At 38.6% G+C, this 21968-nt stretch overlaps 1 protein-coding gene across 1 annotated transcript in view; it reads right to left on the bottom strand.

Moving 5' to 3' along the window:
* The window catches only part of yjefn3 (YjeF N-terminal domain containing 3), a 50612-nt gene extending 28893 nt beyond the window's left edge, over positions 1-21719 (bottom strand). The window contains exon 1 of the mRNA XM_028028676.1: positions 21251-21719. Within this exon, the coding sequence (XP_027884477.1) occupies positions 21251-21318 (68 nt within the window). The 5' untranslated portion in view covers positions 21319-21719. The remainder of the gene's footprint in view (positions 1-21250) is intronic.
* Between the last annotated feature and the right edge of the window lie 249 nt (positions 21720-21968).

Below are 21968 nucleotides of genomic sequence, written 5' to 3' on the forward strand. Positions count from 1 at the left end.
TCATCTTCTCATAGGCTTTGAAAAATGTTATGTCTCTGCTGAAGATAAGCTTCCCCACAGCATGATGCTGCCACCATAGTGGTTCACTACGGGGAGCAAGTGCTGTGTACGTTTTCTGAAATAAATGGGGTTTTTTATGCACTTTAAAAGGTTCACTTTTGGTTTCATCTGACTGGAACATCTTCTTCCACAAGTTGATTGTGTCAAACTTCCAACGGGACTTTTATGACTTTCTTTTAACAAAAGCAATCGCCTTGTCACTCAGCCGTAAAGGCTTTATTTGTGTACAGTTGAAATAATAATTGTCCAGTCAACAAATTTTCCCACCTGAGCTGTTGAGTTTATCTGCTGTTACCGCTTACCCTTTGGCTGCACTCGTGAGAAGATTACATTTCAAAAATGTGAATTATGTTCATTAATTTGGTGAATGCGGAAGACAACTGCTGGATTTCATTTAGGGACATCAAAATAAAGATGATTACAAACAGAAATCCAGGCAAAACTTTGTAAAAAATTTGAAAATTATGGAGGATTGTCATTCCACTTATGCTGGTCTGTCACATAAAATATCCCCAAAAATAAATAGCAGTTTGTGGTTGTATTGTGGCAAAATATATATTTATATTTTTTAAAGTTCTAAATAATTTTCAACATACAAAAAGATAAATAGTTTTTTCAATTAAAAACATATTTTTGTGTCAAGGTCAAACATTTCTAAACCTTTGCTTTCAGGAAAGTATGTCCAAATTTATACTAAATACAGTGTGTGTGTGTGATTGAAATCAGCTGACACAATTAATTTTATTGTGTACGCTGTATAATACCAAACATCAAGTTTTTGCAATCTACTAAATCAGAAGCAAACTGATATGTTTTTTGTAGACAAATACAATGAAAAATGTTTGTTCTCAACCAAAAAAATGAAGCATAGAGTCTAATAATCTTCAAAAAGCCTTTTGAAAGCTTTCAATAGCATGACTACTTTTTTCTCTTGTACTAAGATTTTAAAATTCACTTGGAAAGATCTGAAGTAAACCACATGAGAGCGTTCTTTATCTGTATTTCAAATATAACCTGAAGATCAGAATCAGCAGCAGAGAGGAAATGATCCAGTTGACTGGGGAGACCTCAGTGTGACTGGTAGACATTAACTTTGAACAGATACGTATTTATTACGTCTCTTTTTTTTTTCTTTTAGATTAGACATCTGTGTTGAAGTCTACAATCTCCATTTAAGTTGACATCTAGTGCAAAATTAGAAATCTGAGAGGTGAAAACAGGCCGTGATTACTGTAACTGTTGCATCTCACTCTTAGTGTCTTATCTCGCAGCTAGTTTCTCCCTCGGCAGGGGAGAAGGGCAGATTATGCCATCAAATTACACACACATTAAAGGCCACTTGTCTCTGTGTCAGACAGTAAACAGAGGCATGCCAGCATTTTATTAGAATTTACTCACATGAAAATATGCTGGGGTTGGGCTCATTTATTTATTTCACTTACTGAACTTCAGTTATTAGCAAGCCCGTCCTCTACTGTTTTATTTTTTCATGTAAGAAGTATTTTGATTTTGCCACATCCAGATAACCAGCACGGTTCCATGTTATTACATCATTAAAATGTCTCCTCCTGTCATCTGGTTTACTCTGAGTTTCTGGATGATCACGGTTCTGGGAGACACTTTTAGCTACACAAACAGAATTATTTATCTCTGTATAATGAAATTCCTGGTTTTATTTGCTGTCAACATGATTTAGTCTGATAAAGACAGTATTAACTATTTTTATTAGTCCTGAGCAGGCTCCCATATATCCTGGAGGCAATGAAATGAGACAATAATTGGTTATTGGCTAACCAAGTTGTTTTAAAAGAGTCAACTCTTTTAAAGCCTTCACCAATTTTATATCGTTTATGAGGCAACATTTTACATGCCGTATGATTTAAACATGGTGCTTTTAACATTTTCATTGGTTATCAGTTTCCACCTTAAGCTACCTATCAAAACATTTCTCTGATCAAAGTGTTTGTGCTAAATATTGCTGCCAGAGTCTCCTCGCAAACACATCAAACTATAGTTTTACTCAGTTTAGCACTGGAACCAGTTTGTTGGAAGATGCCATCTTGTTAGCTTTCTTCTGCCTTAGTATTGTTTTGATGTAACAACCCTGAAACCTGGAGATCTGGCCTATTGGTTTGTCACATTAACTGTAATAACATGTTCAGCCCAAGTATTCGTGGGCGTTAGGGACCAGAGCCGCTATATACTTGAGAGCCCGTCTAAAAATTCTTACAGCTGCCTATTTTAATAGTTTAATAGTTCGTTTTACACAGTGGCATGATCACAGCAGCTAATATCTACAGTCTTTATTATCTGCACTCATCGAGGAACAGCCAATCAGCACCAAGGAAACTTGATACCACTCCTGAATTGGCTGCTTTGCGAACCTCAAACCATACCTTTGTGTATTTCAGCTTTCAAAGTTGCATCTTCTTTGGAATATTTCAGGTATGCTCTAAGAAAATGTTCTTTTCTGCAAATAATTTGGAATCAAGTTCCACAGAAAAATCAGCAAGTCAGAGTCCACGAATGCAGAATTATGAATATGCAGAGGTCCACTTTATCCACATAAACACAAACACATCTGAAAATGCAGGTGCAGAGGAGGAGTGAATGGCTTAGTGTTTCTGAGGGCGACAGAGAGGACATAAACTAGGCAGCTATTTTTAATTCTCTGCTTTTTGTTTTATTTTATTTTAAATAACTGTCCCCATTTGCATACTTTGAAAGCCCAGCAGAAAAATTCCAGGCCTCGGCTAAGTTCAGCTTTTGGTCGGAATACAAAAGAATAATCTCCCTCCTGCCTGCGCGTTTTACAGTTCCAGTTTGCAGCTCTTGCCGGCAAACGCCAAGAAGAGAAAATCCCCAGGCAAATCACGGGGAAGACATAAAAGAGCAGGAGTTTTCTCCCACTGAAAACTCTCCAGCACTTCCTTTGAACTCTCCTCACATAAATTCTTGCTTTTCTTCCCACCTGATCGTCCAGAATGAACGTTCGAGTACCATGCGTGTATGAATTCGCCAGTCATTCGCTATTACGGTGCAAACTATGGAGACTGTTTCACGGGGAAAAGACCAGTGAATCAGCTGCTGGGTATTAGAGAACGTGAGAAAGATAAGAAATCCTCAAACGCACTCGCAGCAATGTTTTGTTTCAGACGTAGCTGCTTCTTCACACAAGTGTGCTACACACACACACACGCATACCCACACACAAAGTGAAGGCTGTTCATAATTAATGAGCCCAGCAGCAGGGAGAAGCATGAGAGGGACCAAAGAGCCATCGCATTTCAACTGGCGTTCGGCCGACCTTTCACAGCTTCACCCGGCGTGTCTTTGTGCGCGTGCGCGTAGACGCGAGTGTGAGGGTGGGTGTGTGTGCTTACAATGCCTCGGCGGCAGGTGGCGGAGGGAAATGTGTGCGAAGAACAGGAGCCGATGGCAGAGACGATTATGAGAGGATTCTTCTGTGGAGCTTTGATGAAGAACAGGAATGGTGATGATGAGGGTTGCATCCAATAAGAGCATGTGTCAACTTCACCTCAGATAAAGAGGCTGGAAAAATGTTGGAGATTTGGGAGTCGGTTGTGCAAATGTGAAACAGCATTGTCTGTTGTGAGGATTTTTTTTAATTATTATTATTTCATTACGTTAATGTCTAAGAATAAGTTTACACACGCTCCTTAGTGACATTAAGTCATATTAGTTTGAGGTTTTATTGATTAACTGAATTGTTAATTGAATTAACAATTGAATGAACAATTGAATTGTTAATCAATTGGGGCTGATAATGCAACATACAATACAATCTCTGTGAGTGTTAAAAACAAAAATGTGGACGCACTCTTTCAATTTATTGTGAATTTTCTCCAATTCTCACCTGGTCAAAAATACGCACACACACTTAAATAATATTTGGATAAATATCACTTAAAGTTCTTCAGATAAACAAACTGGAATGGCCACCGAAAGCCACATGTTGGAAATGTATGGACTGTGCTTAAAAACAGGATCTGTGAAAGTAAATCAGTACGTTTATACAAACTCCCATCCTTTTTTCTATGAGAAGTCATTAAATATTCAGTCAGGATTATGCCAGAAGCTAGCTGTTCCCTTCAAAATGTGTGAAGCGCAACTTCCTTATGGATTTTTATCCAACTACTATATGTATGTTTGCTCCTTTGTGCTTTTTAAATTCAAGCTTGTTCACATATTTTAAGAATCTCTTAAGGCTTTCCAGGATATAATATTTTCAGCCCATAAAAATAATGCCTCGACAGCAACGTTAAGGAGCTCCAAGTTAATAATTTCAGATAAGTGTATGCAAACTTTTAACCAGAACAATACACTAAGTACCAGTAAATTCAGTTTCCGAAGTCAATGCACTAGTTGTATGTTAATACATGAAGCTGTAACCTCCGGCAACTAGCGCTTTTGCACTGACATTCCTGTCTGCATAATGTACGCACATGCTGCATTTTCCCCATACATTAGCAATAGAATGCCACACAAGCTGTGCAGCCTGAGGAGCCCAGCAGGGTGGTGGCCCATTTCTAGAAGCAGCCTGGGCTCCCATTATTCTGGACATCTTACACATGGAGTTGCTATTCTCTGCTATAAGGAAATAAAATACAGCTCCACACTTGAGTTGCAAGCTGAGAAGATGTGGAGGTGTGAAGGAGGAGCCATCAAGCAAAGCCAGCGTCTGTCACTGCTGCCTACACAAACATCGTCAGCCCAGTTTTTCTTCCTCTGATTTGTAACCGTGCAGCCTGTTGGCAGCCGTCTCTATTCAAAGGTTAACGTTCGTGTTTGCGCAAACCTACAAGTCTGACTTTTACATTGAATTGTTCGATAAAGCTGTCAGCAACGTTAGTCAGGGAAGATGTATCGCCTCCATTTAATGTCTTAATTAAAAGGAGCAGCAATACGCAGCGTCAACAGAGTCCTTATCTCCCTTCCGGTAGCTACTGCCGGTCAAGACAATTACCCAATGTCTCAGCTTTGGCCTTAAAAGCAATACTTCTTGCAGTCATGTGTGTAACCAATTACAAGAACATTATTCAATCTCCTCAAGGCTGACTAATCTCATTACCTTGAAACTGAGTAATGGGGGAAATCACTTGACAGTACTCTGCTGCTAGCGCTGCTAAATGACCTCTTTTCTCTCCACTAGCACCTCTCATTGCCATCCTTACTTACAGTCTTACATTTACTAATTTGACCTATCTTTAATTGTTAATTCCTTGTCTTTTCATATATTTTGGAAAACATTGCTTAAAAAAACTATTCAAAATTGTTTCTAACATAGAGCTGCTAATGATTATCTCACACAGTAATGTCACTCAGTGATATTTCAGGCAAACGAACCCTGACCAGACCACTGAGAAGATTAATAATTACAGCAAATACAGTAAATATACTTTGCTAAGTATCTACTAAGATAATAACTATATACACAATGACATATTAGCATTGTAGGTCTCAAAGTTTCGAGTATATTCCCTCATGTTGGTCTCATGACAGCATTGTTCCTGATAACTTTTTAGAAATACTATTATTTTGGGAGGCAGAATTAAGGTTTAGTCCTTTAGCTTCCTGATGTTGCGCAATCAACAAAACTTTTCCCTGGTGACAGGATGTGTCGAGTCTGTCCACCCCACTGCTTATTAGTCTACTGACATATGACAAACAGTGCTTGGACTTTATTTCTTGAAGTGAGACAAACTTTTTTCTGATATGAAGAGGTGTTGCCTTTAATCAGGGAGGAGCTGTCAGGGTGACAATGGCACACAGTATGTATAATGGGATATGCGACGTTGGCAGGCTTAATGTGGACCTATCAACATAATTGAAGTGTTATTTTGACTTAAAAAAAAACTATTTTTATTTCTCCGAATATCCAAAGATGACTTAGCAAAAAAGACGAGGAGAAGAAGGTGATAAGAGAAAGAAGATACTTTGTTGTTGGAGTTATGACGAATGGTAAGAATTAAACAGAGTCCAGGTTAATGTGTTTGACCAAAATGAACAAAAAAGAAAAAATGTGTAAGATATTATGTAGGGACAATACTCCTTATGTTAGTTTTTCCGACAAGAGTTGGATATTAAACATAAGACCCATTCATGAGTAGAGTTCACATTACTGAGAGCTTTGAATGAGTGATGTTATTTTTCAAGAGGTGACACTGAAGGGTTTATTGTTGCCGATTTATTTTTTTATGTATTCATTTATTTATTTTTTTTGCTATAGAAAAGATACGCAGAGCAGCTTCAGCTTTTACAAAAAATTTTAAGAAATAACCGCGATGTTTTTAAATTTATGACTGAAAATTTTGTTGGCTAATGGGTTTAAACAAAAACTGCAATTTTTTGAGGTGAACTAACTCCATTGTGACCTAATTTATATTTTGTCAACCTGAATTTAATAGGATTTTATGGATGTAACATGACTGCTAATTAGCGGTTATAAAATACAATTTAAAGAGTCAGTGTCATGATTTGATACAGACTTTTTTACATCTCAGTTCATTTCTGTGTTTGTTATTTTTGTTTATATCATTCTACATCATTGCTTTGTGTTTAGATCATGGGGTTCTGTTTGTGCATTTACATTTTTCACCGTTAGTGCTAGTCTTGTGATTCCCTTGTGTTTTAAGTGAGATCCCTCTGTGTTCACGAGGTCAATTACTTTCCTTTCCCACAATTCCCCTGCTCAGCTCTCTTCTCTCAGCTCTTTCACTTTCTTCTAATTATGCTCCCTAGATCTAATGTAGTTCTCCACTCTTGCTCCAGTATATACTGTATATATAATCTCCCTGGGTTTCGTTACTCATTGCTGGTTCCTTCCTTTGCATTGCTCGTGCTCCATGTCCTGTTTCTCCTCATGCTCACCTCTATGTTTTTATTTTGTTTTACCACTAAACCTTTACTTTTGCTGATCCCTAGTCCATCTCTGCATTTTGGTCCTACTGTAAACAAAACATGACATTTGTGTTCATATGTTGCCTTGTTCGCATATATGCATACAGTTTCAGCTTAGATCAGGGATTTTTGATAGCCCCTTTACCGTCATTAAACCAGCTTTTAACCAATCTTGCCATTATGCTTCGGGTCACAGTCCACTTGGAAGAAAAATTTTTTAAAGCTTTGGCTTCTTGGCTGGCGTCTTGAGATATTGCTACATTCAAATGTAAGGATGGTCAATGTGAAACTGCTGTGATGCTGAAATCCCATTTCATCTCATAATCTTGGTAGACTCGAGGGTTTTTATATGCGTCAGCTACAGCGAGGTGACAGATGCAAAAGATAGAAAAGCTTGAGTCCCTTCCCTTATGTCCAGCTCTTTGTCACCCCAGCAATTATCATAAAACTCATTTAGTGCAATTGCAGAAATCTGATTGCAGAAAAATTGGATTCAGATGCGTTGGAGCTCATAAAAACCTAACAGACAGCGGGAATGATAAAACAAGCAGCGAGGGAGCAAAACCAGCTGCTCGGTTATATCCTTTTTTGTTTTTCTCATTTTCTCTCACCTCTCTTGGGTTTCAGTCTCCCATTTCTGTGTGAACATTTACCTGAATGCTTGCTTGTCCTTCTGCCTGGCTGTCTCCTTCTTCTCAACACTACAATGTTAACGTACTGTCTCTCAGTTGTCCATCAAAACAGGCATGTGGAGGGAACGGCTCTGCACCTCTGGCTTGATTGCTATCGAGAGGATCACACGTGTTGCTAGGCAAAGAAGAAGGCAGAGCCTCCACATCGCTAGGGATGATTATAGATGCCTTCTGACAATAGAAAAATGTTAATAATTTCTCAGAGAATGAACGGGAAGAATGTGCATGTAATGCTTTTCACAGCTACTTATGCACCTTAATCAACACACAGGCAACAGCGATGCTAATTAAGTTTGTTTCATTCTTACATTCCAGCATTGTGTTCTCTTGACTAAAATAACTTTAATTTCCATGAATGCACTAGGATCATTTAGTAAACAAAAGCAGAGGGCAATCCATAAGACAAGTCATTTACATAATCAGAATCCTGTCACAGCATTCCTCGCATGAGAAACAAAACAGAGTCACAATCAGGACTTAGCAGAGCGAAGCAGTGGAATCTAATTACTGGGAATTGGGAAAGCCTTCAGCTGGGAGCAGTGGCGTGGGCCCTGCAATGCTCACAAACATTTGGATTAAAGCAAAATGAGCCTGAACACACAAACAAATGCATGATAATGATCTTTTAATAAACTCATGAGGGCAAAAAGAGATGTGTGGAAGAAGAAATCCATCTGCAAAAAAGAATTATTGTCAGCCATTTGTTCTGCTCTTTTCTGCTAAATGTGTTTCGCTCATTAGGAAAAAAAAGTGTTGGGGCACAAAATCCAAAGATTTGTCCATAAGCTGCATGTCACCAAATATCTCCGACAAACATATCATCACAGCTCATATTAATGCAAGCATCTTGCTTCAAGGTGTAGCTGTGGCTTCGATTACAACAGACAAAGGGGGGAAAACAAATATTTGAGTGATGCATGAAAGTGAAGTTGGTAAAAAATACACAAATCAACTTCCCTCCAGAGTCTATTACCAGCTTTCTGCATCTTGTTCATTCTTTACTTCTATCCTCTACATGGAGATTTACCCACTCCTTACTTCTTATATCCTCTTTATTTAAATCTTTCTTTCTGTCTCTGCAGTTTTGTTTTTCCCCAACAAAGGCAACATATGATGAGTTACTAGTAGGCATCGCTCCCATTCTGTCACCATGAGAACATTTCTCTTTCTGCGGTGTCCTGAGCAGCTATGACCGCTGTAAGCAAACTTTCAGAAGAGTTCAGAGGACAAATTATTATAAAGGGTGGACTTACATAAAAATTACACTAAATTAGGAAAACCTGCTATTTGAGAGGAAGTTGTACTATGATATAAGCAACGGCTTAACTGGCTCAAAACAACAATAATCAAGTTACTTATTTTAACAACCACCTGATCATGTTAGGCAGAGAATTAATCGACCCATATCAATGCCTATAAAAGTTCAAGTAGTCTGTAGCTAAATGTATTCAAAATAAGGGTTGGCTTGTCCTTCCGTTGGAGCTCGTTCAACAATTAAGAGTTGAGTTTATATTCATCAGTATATGTAGAGAGAGAGTATGTGTTGCACCCTTAAAAAGAACTAAAAAAACTCAAAGGTCTTCGCTTTTGTGCAACTTTATTAAACAAAATCCACGGTTCGACCATACAGCATGTGTAGTTTTCTCTCTTTTCATATATATCCACAGGTCATGAACTTTTAACTCCCATCATGCATTGTGTCCTTCTTAAAGGGGTATTATCATGACAGAAATCTATGAAATAAAAAAATAATAAAGTAGTTTGAGCACATACGTATTTAGTCATAAACCAAATGAATTGTTCTAACTAAATTCTAAATCAAATGAATGCTTGCCCAATAAGATAATTATACCTATTAATTTAACATTATCACGTTCTCAACATACTGTATGTTGACATTAAAGACTGACAAATTCTTGAATTTTGTGTGTACACACAAAACTGATGGAAAAGTATACTTTCTGTACTGGCAATCTCAAACTGAACTCTATGTTCAAAACAGCCTAAATTATTCCTGGCAATACAAGCATCAGTTTTCTAACAGTAGGGTGTTAGTAGTGGTGTATTCTAGGTGCATTATTTCTGGAATTGTAGTTACACAATCGTAACTTGTATCATATGGCTTAAATAACATCCTTTATGATCTTGACTTCCGTATTTCATAAAATTGCAAGTCTAGTATTTCTCGTTGTGCATTACAGTTTGGTCCACTGTGGGGTTGTTTAAGCTCACAGAGTACTGAACTGTATGCTCTCTCACAAGGTGATAATGTGCTTCGAGGGGGTTAAGTACTCCCAGTTTCAAAAGGCAGAAGCTGCAGAGAAGGAGGAGGGCCAGAGTTAAGTGGCTCACTTGATGTCCACGCAAGTAGGTTGCTTTGAATACATCAGGTGTGAATTGATGATTTAAACCAAAGATGGTCAATTCTGGTCCTCTGGGATCCAGTATCCAGCTGATTTTGTCACTGATTAAGCAGCCCTCACATTATATTTGAATTCTCTCCATAGGGTGACAACAGGTCCTGCAAGAATCCAATAATGTACCATTTGTTTAAATCAAAACATGCAGAACTCTTATTTTTACGGTATCTTTGTGCATTTTTCTATGAGATAAAATACAAAAATTTACTTTCAGTTTGTGGTTGTAATGTAGCAAAATGTGAAAACGTTCAATGGGAGTATAAACTTTTATAAAGTACTGTAGTTCCTTAAAACTAAGAAAAGGGAAAAGGAAATCATCATAAACTAATTTGACCTCAAAATGAACCTTCTGTGTAATTAAAACAAGGACCTCTCGTGTGTGTCAGCTCCCTCAGGCTCTTCAGGAGACAGGATATAAGGAGAACATCTTTTTTTAACCTTCCGCCACAAGAGTACTGTGGGTTCATCTGTTACTGTGGTAACTGACCCAGAGTTTACCCTATTAACGCTGGTTACATCCCCAGCATCATTTCTAGCAACATATCTATGACAGCTTCCCACAGCTTGTCTTGCAGTCATGGACAGATAATATAAGGTATATATTGAAGAATAGAAAAGAAATACGCATTACATAACAAATATGGAGTCATAATGATGAGTTGGGCATTGTGGCTTTTCAATCTGATCGGAACTGGAAGGATCTGCCTTCTTCAGGTGAGAAAAACAAACAGGCACCAAGAAAGCGTTGCCAGGGAAAATGTACAATGCACGGTTACCGTAGGGAGGGTATTGTGTTGCTAGGGAAACATGCATGTGGTCATGGAACCGAAGAGGACCAATTAGGATGGGGGAATCAGGTGAAGAAATGAGAAGGAACCAAACGGGGCTGTGGTGACGCTCTGACAGCATCACCTTGAAGAACCGCTGTTAGCCATGTACATGCTTGCTTTCCACGCAGTCTGGTGGAGAGGGAGGAACATGCTGAAGCTCCCCTGGCCAAGTAGCTTGAGTTTGATGTTCAACCTGTCGTCTGAAAAAGAACACCACCTAATGCAGACGTGGCAAACCTGTAGTAAGGGGTCCCACACAGAACCCTAAAGTCCATTCTCTGGCAAGAATCATAAGACTGAGTAAGATTACAAATTTACTTTTGTGTATTATAAGCCTTCTTGTATTTTGTAATAGAACTGTTTGGCTAATTAAAGCAATCTCAACTGAACTCTATGTTCAAAACAGCATAAATTATTCCTGGCAATATAATCATCAGTTTTCTAACAGTAGGGTGTTAGTAGTGGTGTATTCTAGATGCGTTATTTCTGGAATTGTAGTTACACAATTAGCCTGTTTGGCTAATTAAAGCCAAACAGTTCTATGATATGGATCTGTGAGGTTGGCTCTGTGACATTCTTATTAATAGTTGTCTTACCAGCAGCTTAAAGATGTCATATTGCTGTAAACGGTGGCAGAATTACAGCGATTCCATGGAGGTCCACTTAGACATTCAGGATGGCTTACATACACACCGTATTTGCAAGTGCTAACAGACTTTAGATTTACTAGAGATTTTAAGTTTATTGCTGTTTTCTCATCTGAACAACATTCATGTTAATGCATGAAATTGCTATGTCCATCCGCTTCATCAGCAATGATTTCTAATATTAGTCCACCAACAGGGGGGTAAATATTTTCATGTTGGGTTCTCAATCATAAAGATAAAAGGATGGTACGTTTCAGTGCTTTTCCTGGTATTGTAGTTTTCTTTTATAAATGATCCCAATGCATGGACACAGGCAGCAGTAGGTAAACTCAATTATACAACGCAAATCTCTGATGATTTCCTAGATGATCACATTACCTGGAATACGAAGACGTACTAAAGAGGATGTGTTGATTAGACTGCCTGCAAAGTGTTTAGACAGCACAGAGCGAGCCCGGGAGTTTTGTGACAACTCTTGTTGAAACAGAACAGTATCACAAGCAGAGCACCATCTATTTCTCTTCCAGAAAATGTAGTCTACCCTTCATAAGCTTTTGTTTTCACTCTATCATGTCTGTCACTTCCATAGCAGACCTGTGACATAATCTTCACAGTGATTATGTCTTAATATATCCTGGGCAAATGCAAAAACTAACTGAAAATGTAGTAAGACTTACCTCGCTTTTAATATGTGGAGGTATTTAACTTGCTTTCCAGAAATCTATCAGTGGGATTTTCTTTCAGCACTTCTATGCGTACTGTAGGTGCGAATATTTGACAAGAATTTAGCAGTGAGGTGTCGGAGGTGGGGGACCGAGCTGAGAGTTTCCTGGCAGACGCTACAATTGCTCTTATCTGCCACAAGAGAGACTCTAAAATCCATCAAATCAATCTCACAAGCATAAACACTTACTCACGAACTTACGAGAAACATGTTCATAAGTATCCACAACTCCTCATTGTGGCTTTATGTGACTCAAGTGGGCCACCTTTCAGTTCTCAATTAAGGTTTAATGCTCAATCATGGCAGCATCGGTGGAATAAATAAAACAAAAAGCCACGTCCTCCGCTCACTTTTCTCTGAGTTTGCCCCAGAGTCCAGAGTTTGACAGCAAGAGACGAGGAGAGCAGAGAGGCACAGAGCTGTCTCTTATTTAGGAAGGAGAGTGAGCGAAGCTAACCATTAAAAGTTTGCTGAAGCATCCACACTCACTCACAGCTCCAATCTGTCTAACTATCTGGGTCAGTACTATTACTAGTAGGAGGAAAGAAACTCATTAGCGAGTCCACTGTATCTGCTATTCTAGACAGACACAGGGAACAGATGGACAGGTAGACAAACTAAATCAGATGTAGAAACGAAAACGACTGAGCAAAAGAGGTTAAATTATGTACAATGCTAGTAAAATGTTTACATACGCTCAACATGAGGATGAATGGCATATTTATCTGGGGAGGTTTTCGATGGAATAATGGAAAAATACATTTTCGATTAACTTAAGAATTTGGATCATAAGTTTAATTTTGTTGAAGGGTTTCTTTAACAGTGTCAAAGTAATGTTCACATGTTCAAATTTAATGTTCTGATATTATTCATACTGAATATTTGTCTGATCTTTATTTCAGAACTGATAGAGTTAATTCAAACTGGTGGGTTTCTTGGCATGGGCTCAGCTTTGAAGCATAGTCCATAATATTTTTGATATAGTTGACCCTGAGGTTTTTCAAACTCTTTTATCTTTTCCAAAACCAGCTTAGATGTGTCTATGGAATCACTTTGCTGTTGGATGCGCTAATTTCTTTCAACGACATGACCACTGTACTGAACAGTAACACTGAAAACTGCACCATATTGGTGCAGTTTTAAAGCCTTATCTTGATTCTTTCCATGATTTTTCTTGCCATTAACCCAAAAGCAAAATCTTGTATTTGTCTAACAATAAAATGTTTCCCCACTAGAAAAGACATTTTGCTCATACATGCGAGAAGCTGAAAATTTCTGTTTTTCTTAATTGTTTAGGTTTTGGAGCAGTGGCTTATTTTTTAGCTAACACTCTCCCAGCCCATGGTAATGTGAAACTCACTTCATTGTAAACACTGACTCATCCGCTTGTGTCCAAGCAATTCTTCTTGAATCCTAGTGTGGCAGTTTGAGTCAGATTTTAAGACTTGGACACAACTGGGGTTTTAGTAGAACAAATACCCCAAACTCACATTAAAACTGGTAGGAGTAAGCAACAAGTCTTGACCTCAAGTGGACAGGGAACCAATTTATTGACGTAAACTCAAACATTGGTCTTTTATCCAGCTAGGTTATACATTAACCTTATTGAAGACTTGAAACAGCACGTGGTTTCTCTGCAATGTTTTAAGGGGAATTTAACCCAGCCTTAATAGGCACATATGTATGTATACATGAGCAAGCATATTTAGTTTTAACCATGCACTGATAAGAGAAAAATCACAATAAATTCAAGCATCTGCACTAAATTATTCTTGTTAAAATTCATTGAATTAGCATGTATGCAATACCACATCATTGCACCTGAACTTCTGAACAACACTCTGTGGAAACAGGAAACATCCAGGCTATATAAATTTACTATTCCTGGCGCAAAGATGGAAATATTAGCAGTCTCCGCAAACCATAGTCGACTGCAGCCAAAGGACAATTTATTATATTGGGTTTGTCAGAGCAAACCTGAACTGAATGTAAACAAGTCATTCCATCATTTCTGCCTGCTATGTCTGACCTTTCCTCTGTTTTTCTTCCTCCTACGAGCAGAAACTGATAAGGGATGATAGCTTTTTTTCTGTTTTTTATAAATCTTTCACTGTGTGTGTGTATTTTATAGAAGAAATGACGTTTCATTTGAGAACATATTGCATTCTGTACTGCCGCCCAATACCCACTGAAATCCCCCTAAATGATTCACAGTGTGGGCAAAGAGAGGTGGACTGAGTCCCACTCAGCCTCTTTCGAATGGTTCCCCTGTGTGCCTTGTTAACAAAGGCTGCTGCCTGGAGACCAATTCAAACCTGGATTTGAACTGTTTTGGGCCGTTGTGATGTTCTGGCAAATGAACACAAATTCTAACAAACCTCCACTAAAACAGACCTCAACCTCAAGAGAGGTGCATTGTGTAAATTAATTAACATGAAAAAGCTGTTGCTGCCTCTTTGCATTTTCTTTTCTGTCCTTATTTGCTGGCAGCTTGGAATTGGTTTGCTCTCTCTTGCCAAATGGATGCGTTTGAGTCAACTAGCTGCCAAGTCCAACTTTTAGAAAACATCTTCTTTATGGCACCTGCTATACTTAAGTAAGTTGTTCTTTGCATAATTTTGAAAGGACTCTGTCAAACGGCTGTGGTTTGCAAGTAAGCAAGTAAGACCAAGGGCCCACTTGTGCAAGTAGGAGCACTTTCCTAGTAGATTAAGCATTTTTAAAATTACGTAGTTAGTTCTTGTTAAGTCACACACAACCATAAATTTATCAGATTTAAACAACAATCTAGCAAAATTACTTTGCTTGTAGTTTTTCATTTGCATATAGACAGTCCTCAATACTCTATTCAATTTCTGCCATGATGCAGGTAGAAAAGAAAATGATATCTGCTTGACTCCTGCAGGATTGCAGTGGAGCATGTGGCTTTATTATTTACAGCAGTTAATGGACGAGAGGTGGGAGCATTCTGAACAGGGCACCAGTCTGTCAAGGAGACATACTGCGCAAACAGCTATTCAACTATCATAAGAGCAATTAGGAAGCCGGGATGCCTGGAGAAAATCAATGTATGCACAGGGGGAACCTGCAAACTGCATGTACAATTGGCTCAGCCGAGGTTCAAAACCAGAATGGGGTTTTTTGTTGTTGTTGCAAGACAACAGTGAATTTAAAAACAAACTGTTGTAGTGTTCAAATTACCACTTGACATGGGGCAATTGACACATTTTTTTTTTGTTAATTGTGTTGTTTTATTTTAAAGTTAATTGCATAAAAACAATCTAACAGACAGGAAGAAGGGAAATCCCCCACCACTAGAGAAAAAGATTATTCATTGACCTTAAGTTAGGTGACATGCTGTTATCACCAATATGCATCGATTAGTGCAATAAACTAGAATGTTAGCATGTTTGCTAACATTTATTAACTAATTACTGTGCTTACATATGTTTGATTTCTACTATAACGCTAACTATGAATTATTGAGGTAAGCTCTCTTTTAGGTCCAATAATAGCAACAAATCAAATGTTGGAGAGGCATTCTCTGCTTAATATTGAGACTAATTTTGAATGATGTGTTTAGGCCTTGTTTCAAATAACTGGACCATTTTTTCTTACATTTCATAGAAGAGCTCCAAACAAGCAAAATGTGCCGCTAGTGAGATGACGCATTGATGAAATATGTTACAGAGAATGGTATCGGCCTACATCTATTACCTTTTATCCACAAATGTTACGCAATTTAAAAATAAATAAATAACAGAATTATGTCAGGGCTTTCAAATGATACAACATGAAAGTGAACTAGATCAGTTTTAGTCTGTGTAAAGGAGACGTTTTTGACACTTTTCGTGAATTACATACATACACAACACTGTGAGCTGAACATTAGTGTGTATTTCTAAGCTGTCTGACTAATGCATGCTGTAGAGAAGCAGAAGAATATTGACGTTAGGCACTCAGGAGCAGCCATAAAGCTTCTGTAGTTTTCATGTTCCCAGCCCATCTGTTACAATTATATCACATGGAAATAGTCCCATAAGATTTGTTTTTTCAGATGGAGCATTAAAATGTGACAGAATCATATATATCTATATTAAATTGGCTGGAGCAAAATCCATTTAGTTGTTATTGTGACTTTGTGTACGTATTTTTCCCAAACAGTGTTTGTCTTTATAGTGTAATATAGTATCTTAGAAATTTGTAAAATGACCACAACCTCTTGAATACTTTAATTCAGTTGGAATGGAAAGGAAATGAATCCAAATGATTTTGTTTAATTATTGAAAAGCAATATCTGGGTTTCATTTTTAATTTAAATTCAAGGGCAACTTTTTTTTTATTGCTGCTCTTGTTTACCGGGTTAGTAAGGCGACCTTACCAATCGTGCGGCCTAGTTCTCTGGTTCTGTCCTCATTTTGAAATGTGCTCCTATCACACAATGCTTTGTGATGATGAGAGGTTACTATATTCCGGCTATTAAAAACTGAATATTTGGGTTAACAGACAGTTCAGGATCTGACACGCTCTACAACATCTTGGCGTATTTGATGAATAAACGCTAACGCTGTTATCACACTGTGTCCTACGTTTCCGCTCATATTTGCCTATCAAAAAACTTGTTTTAAACTTGAAGAAATAAAACATGTTTCGCAAAACATGACGTGTGTCACTTATGATGCCAGCCTATTCATGAGATTGTGCAAATCTCATGAATGTGAGCGACATGCACAGTCTGCTGCTGTGTAAGGGAGGTTGTGTGTGTTTAAAGTTCAGTCCTGAGTGAAATTAAGCAGAAAGTTTCTCAAAATGGGTCACAGCGCAATCAGGGGAAGCAGCTTCAAGAATTCACCATGCCGAGAAAACTAATGTTATTCCTGGGTTAGTGCTGCGACAACTGCATGTTATTCAAGTACATTTAGCATGTGCACAGTATATTTAACATCTCTGAGATGCAAGATCAAATTATATACACCACAGTATCAGATGGACATGAAAACTATGCTAGAGTAGCATTGAATTAAAGCCATGTATCTTCACTCACTATTAAAAACACAAGGCAGATGTGCAATAGTGTGACAGGACAATAACAAAAAACTAAAAAAAAAAATTGGCTATCTGTGATGAGTTGAGGTCAGATAGTAATTGTATACGTTTCTTGTTCCAACCATTTTAGTTTCTAACTAAATCCTAACATCATTCAGAGATATTTCTGTTGTTTAATATATATAGGTATATAATCTAAAGTACAAAAAATAGCTGCCGACATCAAATTTTTCATATAAAAAAAACACTGAAGCTCACCTTGCCCTCTGCATTTTCCCATCCTGTTTGTTGTTTTAACATGACAAATTGAGATAAATGTAGTTCTCTACAGCTAACCTGATTTTAATCAAAGAGGGGAAAAATGATGGGCAAACATCGTACTGGTTGCAAATCATAACTGTCCTCGGTTCTCCACCTCCATGCCCCAGTCATTACATTCGGACTATAAATAAATACAGAGGCTGCCACACAAGCAAATGGAGCTGCCAACCTGAGAACTGAGCTGAGAGGAGGCAGATGAGCAGAAGGAATAACAATGAGGAAGAAATTAATCTTTGCAAAGGTTGGAAGGGCATGAAGTTAGAGCCGGGCAGTGGCTAATAAAGATAGACAGCCATTTCAAAGCCCTTTTATATTTTATATTAATTTGTTTTGTAGCATGTCATTTAAAAATACACAGCAAATAAACAGAGAAAAAACTTTTCCACAATGAAAATATGTTGCAGTCGCAGCAGAAAGAAGAAGAAGAAGAAAAGAAGAAATGTAGAGAAACAGAGCAGGCTTTGGAGCTGAGATATTTAGTCATCTGCTTTCTTTCCTTGAATAAAACGCTCTCACAGAAGCCTTTTGTGTGTGCGTGCCCTTTGCGATTTACTCATTTGAACTTTCCGTAGCTACCTGCAGCAACAAGCTCCGGATCCAGATACGAGGCCGAGTCATTGCCAACTGCGAACAACATTTTCAGGTCTCGCTGCCTGCGGCGTCACATCAGCTGAAGTGCCAGAGCAAGGACTCCGCTCCTCATGAAAGATTGTGGGGCGAGCATTTTATTCCACATTTCCATCTGATTATTTGAATACACAGATGTGCGCGGCAGCCCTTTTGTGTGTGGATTTATTTTGCTTAATTTTGATATCGCTCTGCATTCCATGCATTAACGTAAAGGGGTTTCTCTTTGCCTCTGGCAACATATGCTAGATGCAAGTTCTATATGATCTCACCAGGCCGGCGAGGTGAGAGAGAGGAATTATCACTGTCTAATTATCATCTCATCCTAAATCCTCACTTAGACTTCACACATGTAGACATGCATGGAATCTGAGCAGGACAATTGCAGCTTCTAATGAGCATTCCCTCCACAATAATATCCATTAACAGAGTGCCAGCAGAGACCCGTGAGCGAGGCTCCGTTTTCACAGCCTCATTTTTTCTAATGCTGACATATTGTGAGTAATGCAAGCGCAGGCGCTGTGAAGGCTGCAATTACATATGTTTACGAGGAGTGTAAATTAAGCTCCACGAGAGTGCTCTAATAATAAATCTAATGATAAAAACCAGGGAGTTCCTCCTAAGTTGAATCAATCTCTGTGACTCAAGAGTGTTTTGTCAGTTTCACGGGAGCAAATTTCATCCCGTCTCTAAATGACGTTTGTGAAATATGCCACAGCAGCACGGGGTAATCCATTTTTATCCAGCCATCTTTTTATATATATATTCAAAGAGAAAACAAAGGGGTTGCAACTAAGAAGACAAAAGTATGATCACAACATAATAGTAAAATTTCATGAATTTTGAAATTGATTAACGCCACCACTTTAGCATTTGTTTTGTTTGTAATAATTTTTGCCCAGTCCTAAGCTACATCCACACCTTCCATCAACTCCGACCAGCTTCTGCTGAAGAACAGCATCCAGAGGCATTATTCTGCCGCCACCGTGTTCTAACAAGGGGTTGGTGTAATTTGACAAACGTCCAGTTCGCATGCATGTCAGTCAAAGATGTACATTTTGCTTTCATCTTGTGACTTTGCAGATTTTTATTTGCAGAAAATATCAAAAACCATGCAGGATTTTCCTTTCACTTTACAATCGTGCCCTGCTGAGTTGGTCTAACCCAGTCCAATCCAATAATTTTAAAAAAAACACAGAAATTTGTGAAAATAAATTGACAAAATATAAAATGGATCAAGTTCAGTATATAGTTTTGCTGGCAGCTTCATGTATCATTATTTGAAATGTTGTTGCCTCTTGAAAACTTTTGGGTTGTGCAGTAATCAGTCACACCAAACAAGGCTGAGGCATTAGGAGCCACTGCCATGCACAACTTTTTTTAATATCTGTCTGAACTTTTTGCAAGAAAAAACACACACAGTTATTGGACTTCTGATTTAATGAGCAAGAGAAAATATTCTTCACAAACATCTGCATCATAACCCAGTTCATCTATAACAAACTACTTAAGTGAAATAGCTTATGAAAAAATAATCTTTTCTGAATTTAACCACCTGCCCACAGAAAGCTGTTGAAAACCTTCATGTTAATCAGTGAAACGAACCAATTAATGAGCCAGACTCGCTCTGCTCTCTAGCTTGTGACTGTTTCCTTTGATTTTCTAGTGGGCTTTTTTTATTATTATTTGAAGTCTTTGGCTGTGGGCAGATTAGTTCTAAAATAATTTTCAACAACATGCTCTCTCTGTGTGTGCATGTCTGTTTCAGACAGCTCACAGATCATAGAATCTTAGGTGGGACTCAAGCTGACAAACCCATGAGTCCCTTTGATTTATGCATTCAAACTGTACTATAAGCTTGTTAATAACTCACTAGAAATGACTTTATGTCCAGCATCTATTTCAGGCAGAGCACATATAGTCATGTTGTCACACCAGAATTTCATGAACAATTTCAGATACTAAAGAAATGATAAAAAATAAACCAGCTTAAGGGATACTTTGTGAAACAAAGAGCTGCATTACATATAAAATGTATAAAATTATGTCTATGTATACTTACAGTACATAGACATAATTTTGTAATTCGTTCATTTTCTGTTGGACTCAAAACGACGACCTCTGTCAGAGACCTCACAGTGTTTCTTGTGTTCTGGTCCTCAGGGGAGCAAAACCAGAATCTGACTTCGAAGAAAACAATTTCAACCATTAAAAGCTTAATCAGTGCAGCTTTGCCACTTAATACACATATTTGCGTATTCTCTTAACCCGGCAGCCAGTGGAAAAATAAATCTTTGTCAACAGCTTTCGTCATGTTCGACTGGTTCTATGTGAAGCAGCAAAACTACTGCTAAACAATTTAGGGCACTTGATGCACACATTTGTGTGCGAGAGCAACAGGCAACCAGGAAAGCGACCTCGCTTCTGTAAGTCTCCACAGCCCTCCCATCTCATTCCCAAATACCAGAGAATCACAAGATGCTTGGCTTGGTTGGTAATGTGTGAAGTGATGAGGTCAGATAACCCGTGGACATCCTAATTTAATCATAGATCAAATTGGTAATTCAATTTGTGCCTTCAGGGCAGAGAAGAAGAGACAGGAATAAAAAGTTAAGACGCAGGGCGGAAGAAGTTCCTCAGAAGAACTGACCAATCATATTACTCACCAGTGTTTCTTAACTAAATATTATTCCTATTATTATTTACCTGATCCCAGTAGCTTAGTCAGAAAGTTAATATAAAATCTTCTGTCTTGCCTATAAGACCTCAGCATGTAAGAAGATGCTGAGGTCTCTCTCTGTCTCTCCTGTCTCCATCTGCCCGCCACTGTCTGTCAATTCTCCACACTGATCTGAGCAGTCATGAGAAGGAGCAACTGTAGCTCAGCGTGGAAGGAACCGGAACAGCTCAAGACAGCGTGAAAAATCAAAGTGGTAATAGAATAGAATAGAATGGTGCCTACCTGAGGTAACGCAGCGGTTCTATGGTTTCAGGCTCTGCCTCAGCTGAGCTGTGGTTCATCTTGTCCATCTGTCTTCACCCACCACGAGTCGGTAAACAGGAGAAAGGATAAGCTGTGCTCCCCCAAAGAAAACACTTCCGTCCCTTCTCCCTGACTCTGGTTGAATGGACGGGCTGTGAGACTGCGTGCGTGTGCGGGCGTGTGTGAGAGCGCGAGTGTCTTTTTCCTGGGAATAGACTGAAATCTAAATGGACTCTCTCTCTCACACACACACACACACACACACACTCTCTCTCTCTCTCTCTCTCTGCAGCTCTTGATTGGTTCAGATGCTGGAAGGTAATTACTGGCTGCTTCAAAACACACACGTACACGCCCGTTCACACCGACAGACACACGCCCACGCACAAACACACACACAGACACACAGCTTCTTGTCTCAATAACCCTTCCTCTTCTCTCTGTCTGTTTTTTCAGCTGCAGGGTCCCCTCGGCTCATTCTCTGAGAAAAAAAAAAAGGTCTGCGCTTTCCGTAGCTCTCACACGGAAATCCAGCCAATTAAGAAGCAGGAGCCCCGGTGCTCTGACGGCTGATTGGCTCCCAGTCGTGGCTGTTTAGTCATCAGCATCTCCACTGGTCATCACATCACTAAAATTTGACCAGACAGGTCCACACATTAAACACATTCTCCTCAGCCCTGAACAGGTCATGGATGAT

Source organism: Xiphophorus couchianus, chromosome 9 (assembly GCF_001444195.1).
Source record: "Xiphophorus couchianus chromosome 9, X_couchianus-1.0, whole genome shotgun sequence".
In the NCBI taxonomy this organism is placed as follows: Eukaryota; Metazoa; Chordata; class Actinopteri; order Cyprinodontiformes; family Poeciliidae; genus Xiphophorus; species Xiphophorus couchianus.